Consider the following 21,369-nt stretch of genomic DNA (forward strand, 5'->3'; position numbering starts at 1 on the left):
AAATCTGAGTATACAACTCCTTTTACTATTCCTGGAAATACTAAGTTGAAAAAAATGTTTTTAAAAAATTAGTGTAACAACTAGATTTCTGAACAAAATTGGAAAAATAACACTAAAACACAGAAGCAATTTAAAAACAGACTAGATGCTATACCTTTGTTAATAAGGCAAACATTAAGTGGTTTTAATAATACAACTTGAGGGGCCAGTGCTGTGGCGTAGGTTAAGCCTCCACCTGCAGCTCTGGCATCCCATACAGGCATTAGTTCAAGTCCCAGCTGCTCTACTTCCAATCCAGCTCCCTGCTATGGTCTGGGAAAGCAGTGGAAGATGGCCCAAGTGCTTGGGCCCCTGCACCTGCATGCAAAACCCAGAAGAAGCTCCTGGCTTCAGTCTGGTCCAGCTCCAGCCATTGCAGCCATTTGGGTAGTGAACCAGCAGATGGAAGACCTCTCTCTCTAACTCTGCCTTTCAAATAAATCGTCTTTAGAAAAAAAAAGTGTTAAGTTAAATACAAGTTGAATATCCCTTATCTGAAGTGTTTGGGACCAAAAGCACTTAGTTTCTAGTTTTGCTTTTTTAAATTTTGAAATATTTGCACATACATGATGAAATACCATGGGGATAGGTCCCAAATTTAAATAAAAATTCATTTATATGCCATATAATCCTTATGCAAATGAACTGAATGTAATTTTATTCAGTATTTTTAGTATGTTCACGTTTCTGCTACAACCTAACATATGAGGTAAAGTGTGGGAGTTTGCATTTATTGGCATCATGACAGCGCTTAAAAAGTTTTGGATTTTGAAGCATTCTGGATTAGTGATGCCTAACCTGTATAAGCAAATCAAGAGAAAAACACTGAAGTCTTTCAGCAATCATTAAATGTGTATATGGGATTAACGATTACAGGCTGCAAGTGAAAAGATGCCAGAGATATTGACTGTTGGTGTGTGTTGTTAGTTAAAAAGAATATGTGCTGTAAGTCTAGATGAGTCTCATGTAAAAACAGCTTACTTGCCTAGAGAACTATTCATGATCATGTAAAGAAATACTATAGTTTAGTTAGAAAATAATATGGAGTCTACCCAACTAAAATAAACAAATTACTGTAAAATAAGAAAATTAAAGTAATCTTACTCAAAATAATTTGGCTTGATAAACAGCAGTTAGCTGTAGTAAATATGTATAATTTATAAGACTATGGATCTAATGAGGAAAAAATTAGCAAAAAAATGGTACCTAAAAGCCTACTGAATTTCCTACAGTAAGACCCCAAAAATCCTTGAATAAAAGTTTGTATACAATCAAGTACACAAATCTGATAGTATAAGAAGTAAAGTTGCTTGGGGCTGGCACTGTGGGGTAGTGGGTAAAGCCACTGCCTGCAGTGCCAGCATCCCATATGGGGGTCGGTTAGAGTCCCAGCTGTTCCACTTCTGATCCAGCTCTCTGCTACAGTCTGGGAAAGCAGTGGAAGATGGCCCAAGTCCTTGGGACCCTGCACCCACGTGGGAGACTCGGAAGAAGCTCCTGGCTTCAGATCAAGACAGCTCTGGCCATTGCAGCCACCTGGGGAGTGAAGCTGCGGATGGAAGATCTCTCTCTCTCTCCCTCTCCCTCTCTCTCTGGCTCTGGCTCTGGCTCTAACTCTGCCTTTCAAATAACCAACATAAATCTTTAAAAAAAAAAAAAAAAAGTTAAGTTGTAGGGCATGTGTTGTGGTACAGCAGGTTAACCCACAGCTTGTATCCAATCTAGCTTCCTGCTAATGTGCCTGGGAGGGCAGTGTAAGCTGGCCCAAGTGCTTGGGCACTTGCAGACACCATGGCAGTTGCAGGCTCCTGGCTTCAACACGGCCCAGCCCCAACCGTTGTGGCCATTTGTGGAATAACCAGCAGATGGATGACCTGCCTCTTTTTCACTCCTCCCTCTTTTCTGTCACTCTGCTTTACAAATAAATAAATCTATACAAAAACCCAAAAACTGAAGTTGCTAAAATACCACTATGAAACAGATCTGGGACCAGCGTTGTGGTGGAGCAAGTAAAGCTGCCACCTGCAGTGCCAGCATCCCATATGGGCACCAGTTCGAGTCCCAGATGCTTGACTTCTGATACAGCCCTCTGCTATGGCCTGGGAAAGCAGTAGAAAGATGGCCCAAGTCCTTGGGCCCCTGCACCCACATGGGAGATCCAGAAGATGCTCCAGGCTCCTGGCTTTGGAGCAGCCCAGCTCAGGACACTGCAATCATCTGGAGAGTGAACCAGAAGATGAAACACCTCTCACCCTCTCGATCTCTGCAGCTCTGCCTTTCAAAATATATAAATAAATCTTTTTTTTAAAATACCACTATGAAAAAGATCTAATGAGCATCACTGAATACAGCTTAAAATACTACACATATTTTGGTTTCTAATTCTTAATAATATCAGATGAATTAATATCTACTAAAAGATAAAAGATGAAACTTTACTATTTGATCTTATATAATTCAAAAACCTATGTGTGCCATTGGGTAGTAAACCACCATCTGCAAAGTTACCTAGAAAAGTGAACAAACCTCCCAGAATACAAATTGTTTAAATTTTATTATCTTAACACCTTTGTGAGACAGGTGTATTAAATAAATATTGCAAAACTGACAGGCAAGAAAGTATCACAGTTAAGATACAACTTAATTATGTCCCTCAGAAAGGTTCATGGCATTGCAGGCTTGGTCCCCAGGATAGCAGCATTGTGTGCTTCTGTGGAACTTGTCAGAGATGGGGACTAGAGGATGCTACTTAAGTCACTGAGTGCATGAGATAGTTCTCTTGGGACTCCTTGGTTAACTCTCCTGAGGGTTGTTCCTAAATAACAAGCCTGGTCCCTTCCTCTTCTCTTTGCTTCCTGCCTGGACACCTCCCTTATCTGCCACAGCCTGCACTATTTCATTTAGACTTTGAACCTGCAGAACTATGAACTAAATAAACTTACTTTCATAAGCAGCCTGTATCAAGTATTTCCTTATGATGACAAAGAGCTGACTAACACAAAGGGAAAACAGACCAACAGGACTGAAACCAAAATGAAACAAAAGAAAAAAATCACTTCCTATCTAGGTTTTTGTAAATATAAACATATTCACCCAGATTTAGTATGTTGAAGAGTAAGAAATCAAACATTATCTCAAATAAAGCACAGAAAAAGTACTGAAAAGTTTGCCCCAAGAAAATTATTCAGAAAATTAAGCTAATATTTACTGAATGCATTTATAAGTTATCATAGAAAAAAATCTCAAGTCTATTAAAAAATACATGTATACATTTTAAAGAGCAAAACCAAGCATCTTTATAAACACTACTGATCATACATCTATCAAACTTACTTTTTTATCTTCTTTTACTTTGTGGGTTTTCTTTTTCATCTTCTTATCATCTACCTCCTGGTCAGAAGTGATTGCAGGATTATCGATACCCCCTTTCCAAGTTTCAACAGGAGAAAGAAGTGGATCTTCCTCACTTCCACGATGCCTTCCTTTTCTTTTTGTTTTAGAAGTGGTAAAAGCCTCATCATCACTTGCATCTGAATGTGTTCTTCTATAGTATGACTTAGCTTTACTAAATAGGGTTTTAGATTTATATTTATATTTTGAAGGTCTCCGTTCACCATGACTTTTTGAGGTCCTATCAGAAAATCCATTTTCTTCATCTCCTTGAGTGTTATTTACAAACGAATTTCGAATTTTAATGATTCGATTCTGACTATCATCTGGGACAACATAAATCTCATCAGGATAGCCCTTCTGTTTGAAAATTGTGTCGATGGGTTCTGCGTAGTTATCTGAAGAATCCATATCTTCAGGATGTGCCAAAGGCACCCGAGAAGTCTGTTTTCTTGGATTCTTACCAATGCCAGCTTCAATTGTTTTTAGAAGGTTTGGATCTAGTTTTTTCACATTTGTTTTAGGTACAACTGGTTTGGGTTTAATAGGTGGAGGCACTTTATGGTTGCGTTCATGATCATGACAGTTTGGGGTGCTATGAATAGGATATTCATTTCCTTCCAAATCTAACCTGTATCTGGAACGATCACTAGGTGTTGGAAGCAACTGTACGTCATCCCCAATTGGACTGTAAGGAGGTGGTGCTTCTGTGTCATCGTCTGAATCAGGGTAATTGTTATAGGGAAAACAGTCTCGGGGAGATGGTAGAAAAACATCTTCACTTTGATGGGTTGATTCCCTTGTATTATCAGACAAATAGGAATTTTCTATCATATTTTTTTTCTCTAGAACATCACTAAAAAACAGAGTAAAGACCTCAGTTTGCCGATGATACTGAGATAAAGAATACAATGCTGTGAACTTAGCAGTGATCTCAGTTGCAATGTGTTCTCCTTCAGTCATTAACTCCTTGATAGCCTCATTTTCAAAAAAATCTGCTTGGCTATCAGTGACTGCCACCAGTTGCACAGGAATGGTGTCTTGAACTTCTGATAGAAATGCTCGAAGCATTCCCATCGATGCTTTCCGTTTGGCAGAGTAAACTAATATATACCCATGAACCAGTTCATCCTTCCTTACTCCAATTGAAGAGTGGTATGATAATATTGTTATCTGTATCCGCCTCCTTTTTTCACCAATGATTTTATCAAGCATTAATGAATTATTCTGTCCAGCTTGAGCAGCGCTGCAAGAATGAGAATCAAGGAAGGGTGAAAGAATAAGATCCACACTAAATGGATCACCACACATGGCACACATGACAATTCGCAAGTCAGCTTCTGATACATCTTTATTGGTGGGAACTGGGCTCACCACATCTAAATTATGTTTAACTGATTCCAATACTCCTCTCAGAGCCTGTTTTATTTGAGTTTCATTAAATTTACGAGGATATGTACCAGTAGGTACATCTACAAAAGGACACTGTAACTTGTTTGCCAACTGCTGTCCTTGGTGCCTGAGAATTGGTAGATTCTTACTAATGGAATCCCTCTGATTAGCCAGAATTAATGTAAATGGAAGATTAGCCATGTATTTATCTTTTCTGATCTGAGAAGCTTCAGTTCGTACTTTTCCAATAAATTCCCCAATAAAACTCAGTGACTCAATGGAATTAAATACACAGAAGCACCCATGTGGTTTAAAGGCGGCTGTCCATAACTGACTCAAAGAGTAAGGCGATTTGGCATCAACCGGCCGAATATCAAGTTCATAAATTTTTCCATCTAAGGCATATTCATCATCAGTGGATTGTGTCCTTATTTCATTTGCTAGTTCTTGAGCAAGGCCATCCTTCCCTAAAATGAAAAGGTTAACTTTATCTATATTGGTACTATCATGATACAACCGTAAGCGGCCATGATCCAACTGCAAAAGACTGCTGGCAAGTAGCTGTTCCACTTTAATGTCTGTACAATTCTGGCCACTAAGGCATGTTTCTTTAGTGGGATGATAAACAAATCCTATATGTTTAAGCAGAAGTGATTCCCTATCCGGTGCAAGTTTTTGTAAAGCTTTATATCTAGGTTCTTCACTCAGAACAGTATGAATTTCACTCATTTTATCTGAACTAGGTGTTGCATTGAGATCTAAATCGTAAAAAAGTTCAGAATGCTCAAAAAGCATTTCCTGAAACTCTTCTTTGGCTTTTTCAACTATTTCTCGCTGATGCCTACCGTATACCTCTTTGCTATCAGACTCAGTGATGTATTTGAAGGCTTCATCCTCCATAACAAAGCACATAACTTCCTCCCATGGCTGCCCAGGTGAAATGAACTGAATTTTTTCCAAAGTCTTTTTAAATTTTTCCTTCATTTCTACTCTCCGTTTCTCTGATATTAGATGTTGTACATGGTTCTGATAGACTTTTTCAGCTTCTAAAGTGCTCAGGAGGTCAAATGGGATCCGTCTATCATTAATTTTGTCAATATGGTCAGTTTCATCCCAAGGTGTTTTTTCTAGCACCACAAAACATAACTGGAAATCTGGTCTCTTTTCCATTAACTTCAAAGCTTCTGACCAATTTAAATGTTCAATTTCTTCTAGATTTGGCAAAAGAGTATTAAAAGCTCTTGGTAAAGTACTTATATATTCTTCTCTCCTTTTTCTTATATGTTCCTGTTTAAGTTGTTCTATATGTTTTGAGAATGTATTCCTGGCCTTTCTTGTTCCCTCTAAGTTGATGTATTCCTCGTAATCAGGATGATTTTTTAATTTATTACTAACAGTTTTCCAAGTTGCATGATAATCTCTCACAGTTTGCACAAGTTTTTCAAACTTATCTGTTGCTGTGACAACAAGTTGTCTTTGTGTTTTATAAGCATCCAGATAGGGAATAATTTTAGGCTTGCCACGAGTTTTATCCAGCATTTGTACCAGTGCAGTGAAACATGTCTCAATGTTGACATTAAATCGTGCTGATGTTTCCACTACAAGAAGGTTCTTTTTGTTCGAAGCAAATGCCTGAACTTCTCTAAGATAATGATCCACGCATTCATCACATTTAGTTGCAGCTATTATTACAGGTTTTTTTGACTTTGAAAGCTGGACAAAAAGGTTGTTCACAAATTTAAGTTGATCATCAAACTTCCTATTGCATCCCTGACTTACATCAATGCACAGTAAAAATCCATCTACATTGAGCTTCCCTTCAGGCATTTGCTTCTGCTCAAAGTCTTGCTCCAAGCCTAGTTGATCAGTGCAAATGTACATTAGTTTTTCTGCTGACTGCAATTTGGAGGCAGCTGCACGTTTTATATATGGTTGTAAATTTGTACTCCGATGAGGCAAGAAAGTCTGATCATCAATGAACTCTGTCTGTTCAATGACATGAATTTTGCAATCCACTCCATCTTCACCACTTTGTGTTATGTCACCCCAGTACAAAAAATGATCATTGTTTACCACTCGTCCTCCAAAGTCAATGGTGCTAAGCACAGAAGTATGCTCTGGATAATATTCATCTGCTTTTGAGCGTACAAATCTATTGCACAAACATGACTTCCCAACTCCACAGTTACCTTTGTCTTTTTCAGTCCCAGAGAGTCCAACTACACTGATAGTATAGGATGGGGGACGAGGCTCTTTGTTTTTTGCCATCATAACTCTCTTCTCATGTCTCTACATTCATAAAGGTAACCAATATACTTCTCATTCTGAAAATAATATCTCAAAGTACAGATTCTCAAATTCCAGAACTATATTTGGTTCTTGTATATCCCTCATTTCTGCGCAGAAAGGTCTTCAAGATCATATGGATCATCTTCCTACAAAGGGGAAAAAGGACAAATCTTAGTCACTGAGTACCCATACTGAATTATACATATTAAATAAACATAACAAAGCATCAACCTGTAATAATCTTTAAAAAATTGCCACATAATTTGATAAATACAAGATGACTTCAAAATTTAAAGTAAGCCCAACAGAATAAATACAAATCTAATATAATACTTCAGAAGTTTTAAAATAAACTCCTAGTATCCCAATGTGCACTGTGCTTCTAATTACTTCTTCCTTATCTAAGTTTGAGAAAACAACTAGTCCTTTCCACTCCATCAATTTTCCTATATTCTCTGACTAGAGGTTATGTTGGGTATAATTAAAATGTACTAGCTGCCTTTTCAACTCCCTCACAATTTTTAAAAAACAAACAATATGCTTTCTTCTTTGTAAGGGTGGCTCAAAATGTATTTCTTAAACACAATTTCTTATGAATTTAACAAGATTTTGGAATTTAAAAGTATTTTTAAGTAATGGCAACACATTCCTATGAAATATCAAATTTTATGCCCCAAAACAATTAAAAATTCAAACCATAATCAAGGAAATAGAAAAAATAATCGACAGTTAATAAAAATGACAGCAATTAAGTACATCATCGCTTCTCTATTAAGATGAAAGATAAAATATTTATCTCATACCTAGCCAAGTTTAAAGATACAACAAATAAAACCTCAAAAAATATTTACTTATATATTTGAAAGGCAGAGTAACAGTCTCAATAAATAATATTTTTAAAAATCCAAGTCTTGGGTAGGCATTATGGCACAGTGGGTTATCACTTGGGATACCTATCTTCCATTATCAGAATACCTGGATTGAGTCCTAACTATTCTGTCATTCTAACCCAGCTTCCTGCTAATGCACCTTGGAGGCAGCAGATAGATGGTCCAAGTACTTGGGTTTCTGCTGACACAATCCTGGCTCCTGGCCTAGTCCTGGATGCCGTGAGCATTTGGGGGAATGAACCAGTAGATATAAGACATCTGTCTCTCCTTGTCATTCTGCCTTTCAAATAAATAACTCATTTTTAAAAACCTAAGCTTCAGGTTTTTTTATTGGATTCCAAGAGACATAAAATTATCAAATTTTTTAAAATGCTCTTGGTGTCTGGATTTCCTCTCACAATATGGTATAAAGAGCTTAAAGATTGTATTTTGAGTATCATCAAGGTAATAATGGTAAGATTATATTGTCTTTTGAGACAAACTTTGAATTCTGATATGCCAACAGTTAAATAACTTTTATGATCTGCATGAAATTTAACTTCTGCTGTTTATTTACATGTAAGTCATCAATCAGTCTTTTAAACTTTTTTTTTGAGAAACTTCTCATTATTTTAAGGCTGAAATTTCAAAGATAAGAGGAAAACAATCCAGTAATATTCATTATATGTGAAATACAGTTAATAATGAACATGAAGAAAAAGATTTAAGATTACCTCAGCTCTCCCCCACCAAATACAAGTACCTTGCTCTTTTACTGACCTCAAATGCAAGTACATATCTATTTCAATTATACCGCACATCTGCATATTAACTAATGGTGAAGAGAAATTGTTTTTGTAAGTTAAAAGCCTTTAATGCTTCTAAAATTGTAATGATTTTAATATAAAATTTTAGACTTAATCTGATATTCTGTACATTTATTCTTTTTTAAGGGAGCTTGTATAATCCTGAAAATTTATTCACTTGAAAGGCAGAGTCAGATAGAGAAAGAAAGACAGAGATAGAAGTCTTCCACCCACTGGTTCACTCCCCTAGATGGCCGCAACGGGCAGGGATAGGCCAGGCCCAAATCAGCAGCTTCATCTGGGTCTCCCATGTGAGTGCAGGGGTCCCAAGTACTCGGGCCATGTTCCACTGCTTTCCCAGGCACATTAGCAGGGAGCCAGATCAGAAGTGGAGCAGCCAGGACTTGAACCAGTGTCCATATGGCATGTCAGCAGTGCAGACAGTAGCTTAACCCACTGTGCTGTAACACCAGTCCTCTGTCAATTTGTTCTTAGCACTCTCAAACTGTAATGACTAACCACTTGATGATCAAACTGTTATTTTGTTCAGTTTTGTAATAAGTTATCATATTGAAGGTAGCAACACAACGAATTAGGAACTATGAACTGACTTCAAAGTCTGATTCCTATCATTTACTAGTTGGTTCTAAAATGTGGCTGCCTGATTATACAAAGTAAGAACTTAGAAATTTCCTTAAAATGTGAAGCGCCTGGGGGCCGGCACTGTGGCTCAGCGAATTAAAGCCCTGGTCTATGCTGGTTCAAGTCCCAGCTGCTCCACTTCCCATTCAGTTCCCTGCTCATGTGCCTGGGAAAGCAGTGGAGGACGGCCCAAATGCTTGGGCCCCTGCACCCACTTGGGAGACCTGGAAGAAGCCCCTGGCTCCTTCCTGGCTTCAGCTAGGCTCAGTTCTGCCTATCGCAGCCATTTGGGGAGTGAACCAGCAGATGTAGATCTCTCTCTCTCCTTCTCTCTCTTTAACTCTGCCTATCAAATAGGTAAATCTTAAAAATAAAAACAGCAAACTACGTAACAAACAAAAGGGGCTTAATAAATATTAGTTCCATTTCTTAATTTGATTCCTGGAGTTATAATAAACCATTTATAATTTATGAAAAATGATAATAAAATTTGTGACTTACAAATGCTTATCTGGCAGCAACACCACACAGTAACAATAAGTAACCTAAATGGGGCAGTCCCATCCAATTCTAACACTTCAAGTAAAAATTTTTTTTAAATGTTCATATGGTAAAATTGAATATTTGAAATCAGCATCAAGTTTAACACTGTTTAACGTGTAAAAAAACAATTGGACTACTTTACAGATATTTGCAAAAAAACAGTATACTATTTGGATGGCAAAGTTACACTCAGTGATAAAAAGGAAAACCAATTTGTTTAAACAACACAGTAATTCCATAGTTTAGCATTAAGCAAAATTTGAAAACACAACAGAATACAAGATCTGTTCTTTCTCAATAGAAAAGGAAAATATGTAGATGTACGTCAGCCAGTGCATCAACATAAACTTATCTAGTGATTATCTTGGGAAATTTTTACTTTACACAGTACAAACACTAGAACTACATAATGAAATACTATATTAAATAAACATCTATTCTGAAAACTAAGAGTAATTAGAAGACCGTATTATCTCCTACTTGAAGAGACTAACATTGGATAACAGGAAAATAGCATATTGTATCAAAGATCTGAATATTGTAGAATTTTCAACTAAAACCTAATCCTTATCACAACTGTCACAACTTTATTAGTATTTTTTTAAGATTTATTTTATTTATTTGAAAGAGTTACAGAGAGAGGTAGAGACAGAGAGAGAGGTCTTCCATCTGCTGGTTCACTCCCCAGATGGCCAAAACAGCTAGAGCTGCGCCATTCCAAAGCCAGGAGCTCCTTCCGGGTCTCCCACGTGGGTGCAGGGGCCCAAGGACATGGGCCCTCTTCTACTGCTATCCCAGGCCATAGCACAGAGCTGGATTGGAAGAGGAGCAGCTGGGACTAGAACTGGCACCCATATGGGATGCTGGCGCTTCAGGCCAGGGTGTTAACCCACTGCACCACAGCGCAGGCCCCTACTATTTCTTAAATATACACACAGTACACTTATCCAAACCCAATGTAATTTTAGATATTAATTAGCCATTAAGAATCAAAGGAATGGGCATTTGGCCTAGCAGTTAAGATAGCTACATCCCATAACAGAGTAGGTGGGTTCAGTATCTGTATCTAGCTTTCATTCTCAATTCCAGCTTCCTGACAGCACAGATCCTAGGAGGTAGCATATGATAGCTCAATTAAGTTGGGCTCCTATCACCCATATGGGAGACCTGGATTGAGTTCCCAGCTCCCAGCTCTGGCCCCGACTCACGCCCAATCACTGTGAGCATTTGGATAGTGAAGCAGCTGATGGGAGTTCTATTGATCTATCCTGCTTCTCAATAACTTTTTTAAAGGTTAAGACTCACTTCCATTCTCCTACAGCATTAACCCCAAAATACTGATACACTCTATATATTAAAACAGAGTAAAAACATTCATACATGAAATTTCTATATTTAAATAAAATTTAAAAAACAATAAAATACAGATCATAAAAAAATAAAAACATTCTATCGTAAAAATTTTAGAAGCTTCAGCGTTTCAGAAAGACACATTACAGGTTTATAATCAGTGACTGAAGATTTTATTCAAGTACTTCTCTAGCGGGGGTTCAAGTAAGTAGAACTCTGGAGTTCCCCCCTTCCTAATCCCTAATCATCAAGGGCAATTCTTTTACCTATTTTTAGCTTTGGATATTGTTTGAAAAGTTTCATTGCTGAAAGTATTTGAAAACCAATGACCAAAACTATTTCCCAAACAGCATAACTGCAACCCTGTCATTGAATATACACCCTCCTAATAACATGTGCCCAACACCTTGGTGTGAAACTTACGCCAAACTCTTCCTTGTCCATTTCCTTATTCTGTGGTGAAAACTGAAGAACCAAAGGTCATCTCATTTATATCAACTTACCTAAACAACCCATATGTATTTACTGTACTTAACTACTATCTGCTTATTAGCCTTACGTCAGAAGTTTTAAAGGTACAAAGGTATGTATAGGCAAGAGCACTAAGCCAGAGCTACAAAAATGTTCAGTTCCCTTCCTAGATCTGAAACCTTCCCTTTCCCCTGACTTGATCCCTCCAACACCCCACCTACCTCGTACTCCCCAATCTCCTGGCTCTGGACAACTAAGGGAGGGGAACATGATCTGGGGTTCATACTGTAATGCTAGAAAGGAATAATCATTTTCATTACACAAACACCAGGTAAGGCAAATTTGAAAAGATGGGAACATTTGGTGATGGGAACATTAGGATATCAGATAAGAATCTCAGGAAGGGGAATTACATGGAAACATGTACTTTAAAAAAAATGGGCAAAAATAACTGAAAAGCATTTTCTGCATAAGAAGCTTTGTAGTACCAAAGCTGAGGGGATAAAGCAATTTGCTGTATCATGGAACTGATAAAAGCAATAGCAATTCAAAGAATTAAAAGATATATACAAGCTGAAATACCTTAGGGTACTGCAGTTTTCTTTAAACGGCCAGGTGGTAAACATTTTAGGCTTTGCATGCTGTATACTATCTGTCATATTATTCAACTACACTGTCAGTGCAAAAGCAGACATGGACACTAACATGAATGACTGGTTGTGTCAAACTTTAGAGACATGGAAACCAGAATTTCATATAATTTTTACATATGACAAAATAGTATGCTTTTCATTTTTTTCTTCAACCATTGAAAAGAAAAGTTAGATTTAGCCTAGAAGCCAAAATTTGCAGACCCTTGAAATAGATTAATGATATCAGTGAAGAGATTATATTTGTGTGAATCCTGAAAGAAAAACACATGGATTTAGATTCTAAAGATAAATTATTCCAGGTGTGTGATTACAGGGGTACGACTAAGTACATTAGCCATGCTGGAAGGTAGAGAAATAAGGCTGAAGATGTAAAATATAAGTATTGGTCTTCAAGGGCAAACAGTGAAGTTAGATCTTATAATAAGCAACAAGGAGCCATTACAGGTTAGTCTGCTAAGTAGAACACGATATCGGAGTTGGTGGGGCAAAAAGCCCAACAAATGGAAAAATACCAAGGCTTGAAGCACCCGAGCTAGCACCATAGAATTGAAAAGACAAATCTCAGAGAAAGATAGCTTGATGACTGCCTACTAAACATAATCAAGAAAAGATAAATGAGTCAGTGTTTAATAAAAAAAAAAAAAAAAAAAAAAAAAACTCTGATTTGGCGAAAGATGGTGGCGCCATCCGAGTTTTCATCCTTATTTCCACAGACAAATGAAATTTTAGTACAGAAATGAAGCAAGGTCAAGATTAAAAATATAAAGTTCAAGATCATAAACTGCAAAATTTGAGAGCACCTAATACTCTGATTTTATAAACAAACATCTCAAGAGTTACATACTCCACAAATAAAGAGGAGAAATTTGTATCTTTCAATTCCCTAGCCACACATTGGAATGTTAATTTTCTACTAGTTCTCTAAATAGGGAACCAATCAAACAAGAATCAGTACCTTGGTTCAGAAGCATTATAATTTCCTTCCTCAGTATATATATTTTTTTTACTTCTAGTTTCTCTTAAAACTAAAAATCAAAGATATACTCTGGCCATGAACAATTACAAAATATGTATCACTAAAGCTACTCAGAAGCATTATATGTATAAAGGGCCTTCAAAAAACTTCCTGGAGGGGGCCTATGTTATGACATAGGTTAAACCACCTGCCTGCAATGCCAGCATCCCATATGGTCACCAGTTCGAGATTCGAGCCGCTCCACTTCCAATCCAGCTTCCTGCTAATGAACTGGGACAGAGGAAGATGGGCCAAGTACTTGGGACCCTGGACCCATGTGGGAGACCTGGATGAAGCTCCTGGCTCTTGGCTTCAGCCTGACCCAGTTCCAGTTGTTGCTTCCATTTTGCGAGTGACTCGGTGGAACATCTCTCTACCTGTATCTCCTTCCCCCTAACTCTGCCTTTCAAATAAATGAAATAAATCCTTTTAAAAAAAATAAAATATCAAACAGTAACTATAATAGTTATGTCAATACATGTATTTCTCCATCACCCCTCCCATCAGCTTTGCATTAATACTTCCCCAAATCTTTGAATTTGGCTAGTAATGTATAAACTGAGGCTCTTACATTTCCACCTTATATTTTATCTTCACCTGCCAATCTTGTCCTACATTTCCCTGTGTTTTAAGCCCAATCATTAACTTACCCAAATGTACTCCCTAACCAATCTTAATGCTACTTCCAAGCAGTATCTCCTTTATAACAATTTTTACATCAACATGTAATGCCCTGCTTATAGCCATCTATTCTGTCCTGAACTGGCATTTAATTATTTCTAAATTGTTATGCTCTTTTCTTTGTACCAAAGTTATGATTTCTTCTCAAGTGAACAAAATTTTATATTTGCTTGTATCACTCACTGCCTAGCTGCTCAATAAAATTTTGGACAGGGATAATAAAACAGGCTAATTCTAATCTGAAGCTAGAGAAACGAAAATATGTTTTATGCCATTAGCTCTTTGAGATGACCAGCTTGAGAGTATAACCAAGTAACACTCTGTAGTCATATTTTAACCATCAAATGACAAGTTAGCAGAAGTTTTTCCCAAGTAACAGTTCTAATTCTAAAGAGTAAAACCCCAGATATGAACAAAGGCCAACAATGTGTTTCATTCACTGCAAATCTCAGGCACTGTAGACTTGGGGAGCAAGGGGGAGGCCGTCCCCGTTTGTCTCTTGGTTGAAACCTAAAAATGTTTCTTCTGTGAAGGATTCTCAAAGAAGCCCTGATAGAAACAGTTGTTCTCTGCACTTTTTAGTACTTTTATCTAATTATTCCTTCACAGTTAACTATCCCTCCAACTAAAGTTTGAGCTATACTCTTGTTTATCTTGATATTCCCAGGGCCAGGTACATATTAAGTGTTAAATAGAGGCAATCTGAATTAATGAATGACAAACTAAGTTTTAATAAATAACAAATCATAAGTCTAAAAACTGGCAATGCAAATAAATATAAAACTTCCTTTTAAAAGTTGAAATACTTTTAACATACAAAAATTGAAGCTGCCCTTGGTTTGGGACACTGGATTTTGAGAGAAAGGTTCAAAGCATCTAAAGAAGAAAACCTACAGGGCTTCAAGTAGCAGTTTGAAAAACTTCACACTAAAGAACTGTAAGCACTGATTTTTTGTAATCTCTAATACAGCTTTTCCCAGTCTGATGAAATCAACAAAAAGCCTGAACTTAAATAAAATCTTAATTATTTAACTTACCAAATGATGGATCCTTTATCGAAAATTTTCTTTATAGTTCTTTTAGAAATCAAATTTCCCTGATATATTTTAAATGTATGTTATTAACGTGCGGACATTACCCAAACAGAATGAGTCAATTATATCATCTGCACACTTTCTTGGTGTACAAAAAAAAACTTTATGGATCTGAAGGCCCAAGGCAGTTTTAAAATAGCACCTATAGAAATTAAAGTTGTGACACTTATTCTATAGCTATCAAGAAAATCTCCATTATAGCATTTCATATTCCAGAAATGAATAGATGGCAACACTTACATTCTGCTAATACTGAAAAAGTTTAGCACAGTTCTCATGAGACTTAACTTTCTATTGAATTAAAAGTTACAAAACTCACTGTAAGCTGTACAGTAACTTCAAATCCAAAGGAATACAAGAATTCCTTTAAAAATTTTTAATTTTCAAGGTCAAATATAACTCATTTTCTCCAAAAGATTAAGTGTATGAAATCTGCCTTTAAACAAAGAGGGAAGACAGTTTTCAAAACATTTAAAGTAAATCATGACACAATTAAGATGTTAATTTTGCAACATTTAAAAAATTGCTAAATTCATTTAAATGGGGAGGGGCATTACAAACAAAAATCTAACAGAATTGTGTGACAGTTCTTAAAGCTGTAACCCACCTTACTCCTTAATGTTCTTAATAATTAATGTACAAAGAAAGGTCAAAGAAATGCTGACCTGGGATTAAAAAAACTGTAGCCTACATGTGACAATCAAGTCGACTGTTATCTAATCATCCCTGTTGTCTGACTTATTTTGCTTCAAGGCAATCAGCTCAATACTCCTGTTTCTTCAAAGTTAAGGCTAGGGATACCTAGCCTTTCAGCTTGGCATGTTCAGTCCATAAAGTACTTTAATGTCTTTCCAAGTTTCTGATGACCCATACTTAGCCACACTCTTCCTCTACTGTATGCACCACAGATACAAGGAATTTGGGTTAATGACAGAATACATGAGAGAGAAAAATGAGAAATTTTAAATGGAATGAAAACTTGTTCTGGAAACTGACTGGTTACACAAACGTTGAATATGTAGACCTAAAATTACTAAGGCCCATTTACCAATATTACAGTACAAATAAAGTGGAATTGACACTAAAACATCTCCACATTTTACTGCTGTATCCTGCATCTAAAAGAAATTGTTGGCAGAAGAACCCTCTTATGTGGAGATGTAGAGAAACCTTCCATAAAGTGAACCGCCAAGATAACTATCCCCCAGCATTCTGTTCTAAACGAATACTGGTCCTGGATTTAAGTAGAACCGGCACCGCCCGCCCCCCCCCCCCCCCGCGCTGCCCCACACCTGTAGAAGGCAGCACAAGCAATGACTAGCAAATACAGCAGCACATTTCACTGCTTCACACGCGAACGTTTTTTGAGAAGTCATTATTATTTCCTACCCACCACAAAAGAAAAGGCAAATTCTCGGTGGGAATTTAAACTCAAAAACGCGCGCACTGGCACATTTTTAATCCAATATATTTGTTGGTCTAGATTTAGAACATTTAAAACGCCATTTAGTAAACATTTGGTCCAAACTGCGGTCAGGGCAGAAGCGTCTCTCCTACAACTTTCTGGGAAATTGGACTACTCGTTCGTCCCTACTTTGCAGCACCTTTCCGCCTCGGCTCCCCGGGGCCGCACGCCCGGACGCGGGTCTCGCGCCGCCGTGGAGCAGGGCGCGAGGAGGCGGCGAGTGTGTGTCTGGGTGCGTGAGTGCACGCGCGCGCCCGCGCCCTTCCCCACCCCCACCCCGATACTTTTTCTTCCGTGGAAGCCCAGGGAGACCTGGAGGTGATTCTAGCGAAAAACTCCAGCCTCCAAGCCTCAACCCAGCGGCAGTCCAACCGACAGCACTGTGTGTGTGTGTATGTGAGTGTGTATGTGTCTGTGCGCGCGCGCGTTGCGCAGCGCAACTTCTCACACCCCAGCCCAAGCTTTCGCAGCAGCTGGAACGCGGGTGAAGGGAAGCCAGGGAGGAGCCGTGGAGATAAGGGAAAAGTGAAAGGGCCCCCCTCTCCCCGAAAGGCGTGTTAAGTTTGCCACCGAGACTGCGCTTCCGCCCATCTGCGCCCACCCCGCCGCCCCCTTCCAGGTGGAACTCGTTAGCAGCAGCCACCCAGCCAACACACCCCGCCACCTTCCCTTCCCCACGTAACCCGCCGAGCCCAGGGCAAGCGAGGGCGGCGGGCGAGAGAGCGCATCGCCGGCCCCCACCAGGCCTCCGCCAACCCCCGGGCCCCCGTCACCTGTGGAGAAAGCGCCCCCTCCCCCGGCCTCTCTGCCCTTCACGCCGACCGTCTCCCCGCCGCGGCAGCCGCTCCCCGCCCGGCCTGCGGAGGACAGAGCGCGGCGCCGGGCTCCCCTCCGCGGCCGTGGGGGCCCCAGCGCCTCTAACTGGTTACAACCGGCGGCGGCGACCGAGCGGGGCAGCCGGCGGCGGGAGGGTCCCTGGCGGGGAGCGCAGGCCTGAAGGAGAGGGGAGGGGGGGGTCGCAGGGTCCTACCTAACAACGTCGGTCTCCTCCGGCGCCTCCTCAACGGCAGCGGCCCCGGCGGTGGCGGCGGCAGCGACATTCCTGGGGAGCGCTCCCGCCGCCGCCGCCTCCTCCTCCACTCTGCTAGCCTCTCTTCCCCGGCGCGCTCACCGAGCGCCGCGTCCCTTCAGCCACCTCCCCCCGCCCTCCCCGGCACACACGCCCCGAAACCCTAAGCCCTACGGCTCCCGCTGCCTGGGAACCCACCCTCCCTCCCTCCCCGCCACCAGCGGCGGCCCCGTCCCTCCCCCCTTCCCCTGCGCCCGCCGCCGCGCCGAGCTCAGTAATGGCGGCCACTCGGGCTCCCTCGCGCTGACGGATCTCTCTCCCTCTCTCCCGAACTTTACCTCAGCATCTCTCCCGGCGCGCACCGCCGGAACGCACGCGCGCCCGCGCGCGCGCGCAGCCACACACCCGGCCGGGGGCGGAGCGGCGGCACAGCCGGGACGGGGGAACGCGCGTCCGCGCGCGCACGCGCACGCGCACGCGCCTCCCCGTCCCACAATTCCCCCGCCCCCGCCGCCCTCACCTCGCAACGCCTCCCGCGCCGCGCGCCCGGCTCGGCCCCGCCCCTGCCCCCGTCTCCCGGGAGCCGGGGAAGGCACGAGCGACCGAGCCGGAGGGAGGGGAGCGAGCGCGCGGACCCGCGTCCTCGCTCGCGTCCGCGCTCCCCCATTGGCTTCTGCCCCTCCCCCTTCTTCCTCCGCCTCTCCCACCCATTGGTTCCTTCTGGTACTCCATTCCTTCTCACCTTTTCCCTTTTACCCATTGGCGTGAGTATTTTTCCTCAGCTTTCCCCTTTCTCCGCGCTCCGCTCCTCCTCCGTCCCATCCTCCACGCTTTAGGAGCTGCACACACTGCTCCGCTTTCTCCCCTTCCCTTCTGTTCCGGTTTCTGGCCGTAACTCAGCGCCAGCCACAGTACTGCAAGGGAACCTGATACAGTGTTAGCCGCTGCAGAACGTGGCAGGGGCACTGCCTGCTTCTCGATCGATCCCCCTGTGGTCTCTGAGCAGTAACGAATGCACAGGAGGAAAAGAGGCGCCCGAGCCCGCCCGCGGGGACCTGCTCGCGGGACAGCTCCTGCGTGTGCCGCCAGCTCCCTGCCTGCGATCGCTCGCCAGCTACGGACAGCACCCGCCCAGGACCCGGGGCCACCGTCACCCCGAAGCCAGAACTCCACGGGAGCAAGAGGAGGAGCCCTTTTCTCCGTCGACTCGGCACGGGGACGCAGGCCCCGGGTTCAGTCTGCCCTGATGGAAGTTGAGGGAGGCGGCGAGACTTGGGGCGGGCTTTAGGGGGCCCAAAAGACCCTGTTCACACACCACTACCAGCCCAACTTTAGGAACTGTCGGCCACCTGGCTTTTTATGGTACTGCCTTAAATATTTCTCGAGACTTCTAGAAATTTCACGAGTTTGGGGGTACACGGGGCTTTCGGAGTATTTTTTTTTCAACTGGGCATTGACACTGAGTGGTAGAATGAAAAAGGACGGTAAAAACCACTGCCTTTTACCGTTGAAGAATCCGAAGTCTTGTGACTTTCCCAAGGTCATCGGAATCTCTTACACCGAGGTCTTAAAATAGTTGCCAGCAGATAAAAGAATGATCAAAACCACAAATCTGTCCCCAATTCTTGGTAAAGTCTAAAAGAAAGAAGGAATCTGAGAATTTATAGTAGGCGAAAGATTTATTTCCTGCATTGAAAACAGTTTATCATCAGTAAAGTTAAGATATGCTAAGTCTTAAAGTCAACTACTGCTTTCTTATTTTACATAAGGTATTGAAGTTAGCCAAGGTTGCTTTTTTTGTGTTATAATGGTGCAGCTGCTGCCAAACAGAAGTACATTGACGATTTGTCAGTAAAGAAAACAAAAACTGCATGTTGGTAAAAATCTGTTAGAAAATATTTGTCAGTAAATCTGTCACAATATTCCAGCAGAAGTTCTGTTCACTTGTTCCATCCCCCCACCCCTCTACGCTCTGTATTTCTCAAAGGTAAACTTAATACAGAAAAGCAAAAAAGACCTTTCTAACTTATTTTTGTGTCTCTTAACTCCTGAATTTCACAGAGAGAATGCCTTACTCCAACCCCTCCCTTAGTTAAGTTGGGTCTGTGGGTATTCTTCAAATTAGGGACTGTAGGCATGAAAGAGGTCGCTGAAGAAAACTTGAAGTGGACATAAGAAAAAGAGAAGGAAATTGACCCATCAAAATGTGGTACTAATGCCATAGATGTCCACATCATTTATATCAGATGGAAAATTAATGTATTTAAATGTACTGTTTTTATATTTATACTAACAGTCCTTAAAATTACACAAGGCCAATTCAGTGATAACCTGGTTAAAATGCTTAGTACATATTGAGTGCCCACCTTAAAGATACTTTAAAAACTACTTACTAAAGAATATTAAGTTTTATAACCATGGACGTATATCAACACAAATCAATGCAGATGTGTCAGGGATTTTAAAGGAAACAACATAAAAAAGGTGTAATCCTCAGTTAGAGGACATTATAGTAGGGAAAAAAGACTCGAAAAAAGGAAAAAAAAAGTCATGGTTTTCAAACAATAATTTTCAGAGTTGACATTAATTTTAGTCTCACATCATCTGTAGTTATTTAGGGAATCTGGAAATTTAGGACCTTGCTTCTTGTTAGTAGTCTAAAGCTGCTTCACAGTACAAGAAAGATAGCATTTTTATCATTGTACTTGCTCATTTCAAAAAATAGACAGTTTTCTGTGCCAATAAAATTCTGAACATGAGAATTGGGGGCCAAACTGGTGCTGTTAATAATGCTTAGATAGCTACGAGGCATTAAAAAGCAGAAACTATGAAAGGATTAATGGCATCTTATAAAATTGATGGAGCCATGTCTTCACAGACAAAGCTTTAAAACATCCACCTTCCCCACAGGAAAGGAGAAATTTTGAGAAAATAAAGAATTTCTTCTTTATACATACATGTGCAAATATAGGAGAGAAATGAAGTATGTATTACTAAGCCCTCAGATCAACTACTCGTCTTATCTAAAATAAAAAAAAAAAATTAAGCACTTGTTCTTCTGTACTGGATAATTAAAATCACCCGAAGCTTTGTTCTTCGTTTACTTTGAAAAAATTGGCAGAATAAGATTTCAGTCAGGCATTTTTGGTTTTTAATTTAAATATTCTTCTCCACAAATTTCTAGTTCTTCAACACATCCTAATGAAGTATTAATATGCATGGTCTCTTTTGGATCAAAAGAGATGACAGTCACAAAAAATGTTATCATAATCCCAACTTCTACCATGAGTAACACTTCCATATCCAAACGTTTGATGTGATGGGGCTTCAAAAGAACTTACCCTATAGAAGCTGCTACACCCCCTGCTGGAATTCTTTGATCATAACAATTTTAGCTTCTGCAGCATCAACGAAGAACATATGAAAAGCCAAATAAAGGGCCTTTCCTTTCATGACAGAACTGACCAATACTTTTCCTATCTGACACAAGACATGCTTTTGGAAAACAATGTTAGACTATGATTTTGCTGATAAAAATACACCAAGAAGTTAGAGAATATGTAAATAACTAAGTCAAAGCTCTTGTAAGACTGTTTATTGT

The 21,369-nt window shown here is 40.3% G+C and overlaps 1 protein-coding gene across 3 annotated transcripts in view; it reads right to left on the bottom strand.

Moving 5' to 3' along the window:
- Window positions 1–18,165, bottom strand: part of ARHGAP5 (Rho GTPase activating protein 5) — an 88,637-nt gene extending 70,472 nt beyond the window's left edge. The window contains exons 1-2 of one of the 3 annotated variants that reach the window (XM_062205297.1): window positions 18,107–18,165; window positions 3,373–7,256 (exon numbers count right to left, since the gene is read on the bottom strand). In XM_062205297.1, the coding sequence (XP_062061281.1) occupies window positions 3,373–7,092 (3,720 nt within the window). In that variant the 5' untranslated portion in view covers window positions 7,093–7,256; window positions 18,107–18,165. Of the gene's footprint in view, window positions 1–3,372; window positions 7,257–17,729; window positions 17,862–18,106 lie in introns of those variants that run through there. The other 2 variants (XM_062205298.1, XM_062205296.1) reach the window with 2 other exon arrangements.
- Between the last annotated feature and the right edge of the window lie 3,204 nt (window positions 18,166–21,369).

This window comes from Lepus europaeus, chromosome 11, assembly GCF_033115175.1.
Source record: "Lepus europaeus isolate LE1 chromosome 11, mLepTim1.pri, whole genome shotgun sequence".
Lineage (NCBI taxonomy): Eukaryota > Metazoa > Chordata > Mammalia > Lagomorpha > Leporidae > Lepus > Lepus europaeus.